General features: G+C 44.6%; 1 protein-coding gene across 1 annotated transcript in view; it reads right to left on the minus strand.

Moving 5' to 3' along the window:
• NNT (nicotinamide nucleotide transhydrogenase) overlaps nucleotides 1–6,162 on the minus strand; it is a 78,756-nt gene that overhangs the window by 1,863 nt on the left and 70,731 nt on the right. Inside the window, exons 20-21 of the mRNA XM_006769468.2 lie at nucleotides 2,449–2,567; nucleotides 1,105–1,220 (exon numbers count right to left, since the gene is read on the minus strand). Of these exons, the coding sequence (XP_006769531.1) occupies nucleotides 1,105–1,220; nucleotides 2,449–2,567 (235 nt within the window). The remainder of the gene's footprint in view (nucleotides 1–1,104; nucleotides 1,221–2,448; nucleotides 2,568–6,162) is intronic.

The following is a 6,162-nucleotide window of genomic DNA, read 5'->3' on the forward strand; positions in this document are numbered from 1 at the left end:
CCCGTGGTCTAGGACATGCCATCTATCCCAGAAGGAAAGCAGTACAAATGCGTTCACGCTTCAAATAGCACTAGTACAGCAGTGTACTCTGCAAACTCTTTTGTTTTGCTTTGCTTTGTTTTGTTAATCCTCACCCAAGGATATTTTTTCCATTGATTTTTAGGGAGAGTGGAAGGGAGGGGAGGGACGAAAGAAACATCAATGTGAGAGAGACACCTCAACTGGTTGACTCCCGCATGTGCCCGGACTGGGGCAGGGGCCAGAGATTGAACTTGCAACCCTGGTATGTGCCCTTGACCATGAATTGAGCCTATGACCCCTCAGTGCACAGACCAGCACTCTAACTGCTAAGCCACACGGCCCAGGGCTCTGCAAACTCTCAAATATTAATGACCAATGCAATAATTTCTCATATCCCATGAACCAGTACCTGGCGTATCTGCTCACGTACCACAAACACTAAGTTTTAAACTCATGTGTACAGTAAAGAGAAACAAAATGAAAGGGGAAAATGTACATTTTGTAACCAGGGTTCTGAAAAGGCAGATCTGACTTAGGGGTGGTAAAGAAACGTGCCCACGGCTGGGCAGAGGACGCCTGGCAAGCGCCCAGCTCCCCACGACCTAGCAGCCCGCCCTTCAGGAGTGTGTGCGCGTGCAGAGCCTGCTTCCTCATGCCACGCCGCTGTCCGATTTCCAAATCACCTTCCTCCCAGACACCCCATAACGACACACAAACTCCCTTTCGATAACATTAAATGAAAAAATGTGCTCGTCTTCATGTATGACTCACTGTCCTAGAGAGAAGCCATCTGCTCCACGGGACTCAACCTGGAACTCGGCCAGACTCATTCCAAAAGCCCTTGTTCAGCTGCGGTTACAGATTCCGTGAATCCAGCTGCACAATCCCCTCTGGTTCTGCTGTGATCGAGGCATTCACTCAGATTCTCCGGTGGCCACAGAGCACAGAAGCTGCACCAGGAGAACTGGGCCCTAATCCTACTCCAACTCCTGGGCCTCCACAAGCCTTCGTCACTTCTCATCAAGTGACCAAGCAAAGCTCTGCGTGTGTGTAACTAGGATGAAGCACGAGCCTGGAACTTACCTGCTTTGACTTCCAGACCTCGAGAACCGGCATGCCTGCAATAATAGAGTTGGGGTCTTCTTGAGCTGCTGAATTGACGGTGTCATTAGCTCCAATGACAAGGACCAAGTCAGTGTCTACATCATGAAAGAAAAAAGAGAAAATATAAAACTCAGGGAGTCACTTTCACTTCTTTCCAGGAAAATGAGAGTGATCTGGCTTTATAATGATAATAACAAAAGCTAGTATTTGTAAGACCCACGCTTGTGCCAGGCACCATACCAAGGGCTTTATCAGAGAGGTTCAGTGACTTAGCCAATGTCACACAGCTAAAAAGCAACAGGCCTGAATCTAACCTGAGCATCCTGGCAGGAGCTTGCATTATTCTGCTTCCCTTCCCTAATGTGACTTTATATAGTTCTTTCATTACCCCAAAGTGACCTTGCCAATAACGATATTTTAGAATATCTGTGTTCCATTTTCAATGTCTAAGATGACCCCATAAATGCAACTTGCTGTCTAAAAGAAAATGGTCTCTGAGTCTGTACCATATTTAAGCTGTGTCCATAATTCCTGGAACTGGCAGGTTTCACACATAATTTAGCAACAGTGAAATCTGAAAGGAGGCATAAAATGAAAATAGCCTAAATTCCCTCGTTAAGCATTATAATGTGAACGACCTTAGAACTTTGCCAAAATGCCATGTGAATTGAGACATACACACGATTTCATTATTTTTCTCTAACAAACAGTTTGTTTGTTTTTTATGTTAACAGTGGACACTTGCCAGAGGGAACTAGTTTAATTTTACCAAACATGATCTTGGGCCAAATGTCATCAGCACTCAACCAAGACCCATGACAGCCACACAGGACAACACCTTGTCCAGTGAAGTCTAGTACTTTAAAGAGGACAGAAAACTACTATTCTGATCGTGAGTTGGTACAACTGGAAACCAGTAAACCCTGCAGAAATCAGACACTGAATTATCAACAGCAATTTTATATATGAGGAACCTGAGCTTGAGTCACTAGGTCAAGGTCATGAGAGAGAGAGAGTCAGGGCCTGGATTACAAAGCCAAGTGTGTCCCGAGTCCCTGGGCAGCCCCCCTCCCTGCATCGCCTCCCAGGGCCTGCTCCATCCCAGCTCTCCTCCCGGGAGCAGAGTTACCTGTGCTGCTTACCACCCGGGTGAAGCATTCAGCACTGTTTTGTTTATGTCACTGTGGCTGCATCCCCACCAGGAGCAGGTTGCCCCCCATCTGAGGAGCAGGTCTCCCGTGATCCCACAGTTTCTGTCCGGGACTGACAATGCTTTAGTCACTCTAAGAACAGGTCAATGTCACCATGGGCCCCATCGCTTACCTGGGAAGTCCTCGTTGATCTCGTCCATTTCCAACACAATATCATATGGCACCCCAGCTTCAGCCAGCAGCACATTAAGCTGGCCAGGCATCCGGCCTGCAACTGGGTGAATTCCAAACCTAGATGTGAAGCAAACCAACAGCTGGCCTTACTTGATGGGCCAAAGTGTACAGAGACCCCAAGATCACCTCCCAGTTGGCACAGTTTGCTCTTGGCCCCTCTGCTCCTTCTGGTACTGCCTCATCTCTGCAGGCAGAAGTAGAATCAGCACCGATATGTGGTCCATTTGCAAATATTGAAGTTGGAGATTGGGTATCGCGGTCTACACACACTAGGACTCCCCTCAGAAAAATAAGCATAACGTTAGAGCCTGAATCCTCCATATACGTTTGAAGTACAATGAACTTCCAACAACATTCCTATGTAATATCACCTTACATTCAAAAAGCATCCTGCTGCCGAGACCGGTTTGGCTCAGTGGATAGAGTGTCGGCCTGCGGACTGAAGGGTCCCGGGTTCGATTCCGGTCAGGGGCATGTACCTTGGTTGCGGGCATATCCCCAGTGAGGGATGTGCAGGAGGCAGCTGATCGATGTTTCTCTCTCATCGATGTTTCTAACTCTATCTCTCTCCCTTCCTCTCTGTAAAAAATCAATAAAATATATATTTTTTTAAAAAAAAAAAGCATCCTGCTTTCATTATAGTTTTTGACATATCTTGAGTCTTTAAGAAAACATATGTAAGTCAGCATGGAATTAAACATTTGCCATGAAAAATCAACTCTACAGTCAGCTTTAACCTCTATGTTCAAAAGAGGGAAAATAAAATATTGTCCTCTACATGAGGGCATGGCCTACAGCCTTTCAGGGAGTAATGAAGCATTACTCTACGTCATAGAAGAAATATGACAGGAACACGCTGCAGTGTCCACAAGGCAGAGGAATATACAGATCAGAGCTCCACGCTTTATCAAGGCAAAGGAAACTGAAGCAACAAGCAATTTCTTCCAGCCCCGGCCATAAGGGAATCTTTAAAGTCATGTAACCCAGCCTCTTGCCCAGAGGTTCTTAACCTATGGGTCGTGACCCCTTTGGGGGTCAAATGACCCTTTCACAGGAGTCACCTAAGACCATCCTGCATGTCAGATATTTACATTACGATTCATAACAGCAGCAACATTACAGTTATGAAGTAGCAACGAAAATAATTTTATGGTTGGGGGTCACAACATGAGGAACTACATTTAAAGGGCCAGAAGGTTGAGAACTACTGCTCTTGCCCATCGTACTGACCTCTGTCTCCTCAGCATTGGGCACAGTCCCTGACATGTTTGAAAAGCTCAATAAAAAGCAAATCCAGGGAAGAAATGCATTTTATAGAATCCTGTGGCAGGGATCCATCCAGTCTCAGCTTAAATACCTTCAGTGACCAGAAACTTACTCCTCCCTAAGGTCTGTTGCATTACTAGACAGTCCTGACAATTACATATAACACATGCACACACTCGTTACAGTAAGCCAGGGAGAACCCCCATCTCGTTGCTCTCCAGGTTCTGTAGCTTTGCCACCTGCAGCCATGAGTCTACTCCCTCTTCCCTATGGGGTCCCTGTCAGCCATCCTAGGGTGCCTACTAAGCAAAACATCCTCAAGTCTTCCAACTATTCAACGATCTGCAGGATGTCCTAGCGCTCTGTTCCTACCTCTGGTACAATGCCCAGCTCAAACCGCAGCCCCTCAAAGAGAACACAATATTGCCGCATGTGATCTAGATGCACAGGGCCCAGCAAGCAAATCACATCCTCAGATGCCCCCACTGATGAAGCCTGAGACTGCATGAGCGACAGCCAGCACAGCCCATCGCTGCCTCTGACAAAACGTGCGGTCATGGGAGATGCTGTTACTTTCACAGGAACTGGTGCCAAGCCAGGCCGCCCCCGACCCCCCACGCCCAATACGGTCCTGTTAGGAACAGATTAAAGCATAAGAATTGACCCCTCACAAGCAGACCTGCAAAGAGCTATAAAATGGCCATTTTTATCACCCAGATAACTGATAAATGGTTTTCTACACCTTTAAAACTGACCATGACGAGCCTGGATTATTGGAAGGCTTATCACTGGGGAAAAAGAAAGACATCAAGTGAGGGTGTTCTCTTTACCAGATTCCCCTTTGCATAATCTCCCTTCTGGGACCACTGAATGTTCCTCAATGACCAACTTAGGTTTAAAAAAAAAACCAGAAACTCAGACCAAAAGGGAAAAAATGACAAGTTATCTCTAGGTGGTTGTACAACAGATGGTGGCTTTTTTCTTGTGTTTTTAATATTTTTCTATGAGAAATATTAGTCTAAATTAATTCCATATAAAATAAATGAACACTCCATGCTTTTATGTTGTGATATAATGTATAAGTGATTTCTCATGTATTATCTCATTCTGGCCCAAACAGTTTCCATCAAGAATTAGAATTTAGGGCAGCTGATTCAGATCTAGTACTTAGTTATAAAAAGTGAGTTTTAGAGCTGCATTCCTTTATCTAAAAGGAATGAGCAAGAACGGATATAAGAGGGGCTGGCATGTGTACTGACATAATGGCTAATATTCACTCTTTTTTTTTTTTTAATATTTTATTGATTTTTCAAGAGGGGCTGGCATGTATACTGACATAATGGCTAATATTCACTCTTTACAATGTACTATGTGGTATGCACATCTTTCTTAGGAAAATGGTCACACTGGGATTCAAGAGTCTGAACTTTTAACTACTAAACGATATTGTCAGTCGAGTCAAGCAATTTAAGAGACGATTTTGTTTAGTTAACAGTTCAGGTTAACCAGCTGTGTGATGTTGGGCAAGTCACTTAATGACTCTCTCTCCATCTCAGTTTCCCCCTAGAGTAGTAACCAGCTGTTATTATGTGCCCACAAACTCTCAGTAGGAGAGGTCTGAGAAATACCTATTTATCTCTGCTTGAAAGGGTGGTCCAAGAATCCAATTTCTAGTGTGCTCTGAGAAAAGCTGAGAGCCAAGAATTGTTCAACAATTCTACAAGCTATACACAATAAATTAAATATTTGCATGGACAAACAGACATAGGAGAAAAAAAAGTCTCTTAGTATGCAAAGTGCTACAACAATGCAAAACATTGACCAGCATCCCTTAAGTGCTGGGGAAGTAGATTTTGAAAAAATTACTAGAGGTGGGAGGTAGAAATGAACTGGATAAAATAAACTATTAATATTTTATGATTCATTTAAAAGGAATTCCTCCCCTCTTCCTTCAGTGGGCTGTCTGCAGTCCGATTTTAATGAGAATAAAATTAAAGACAGTCAACAGTTTACTTCAAACAGTGTTCCCCAACCTCACCGTCTCATCAGCTTTCAAGTTCTCTCTTCTTTTCTTTTTTTTTTTCATTTTTAGAGAGACGGGGAAGGAGAAGGATACATAGATAGAAATATCTAGGAGAGAGAAACATCATCTATCGGCTGCCTCCTGTACACCCCCTACTGGGGGTGAAGCCCACAATCCAGGCTTGTGCCCTGACCAGCAATCCATCCGGTGACCTCTTGGTTCAAAAGTCAACGCTTTACCACTGGGTCACCTGGCCGGGCCAATACCCACACTTTAATGGGGAGGTGGGGGAGGAGTGATGCCTGGCTGGCTTAACTAGAGCAGTCCTCCAGTCCCATAGGGTCAGTGACTTTTGCCATCACC

Source organism: Myotis davidii, unplaced genomic scaffold (genome assembly GCF_000327345.1).
Source record: "Myotis davidii unplaced genomic scaffold, ASM32734v1 scaffold143, whole genome shotgun sequence".
NCBI lineage: Eukaryota > Metazoa > Chordata > Mammalia > Chiroptera > Vespertilionidae > Myotis > Myotis davidii.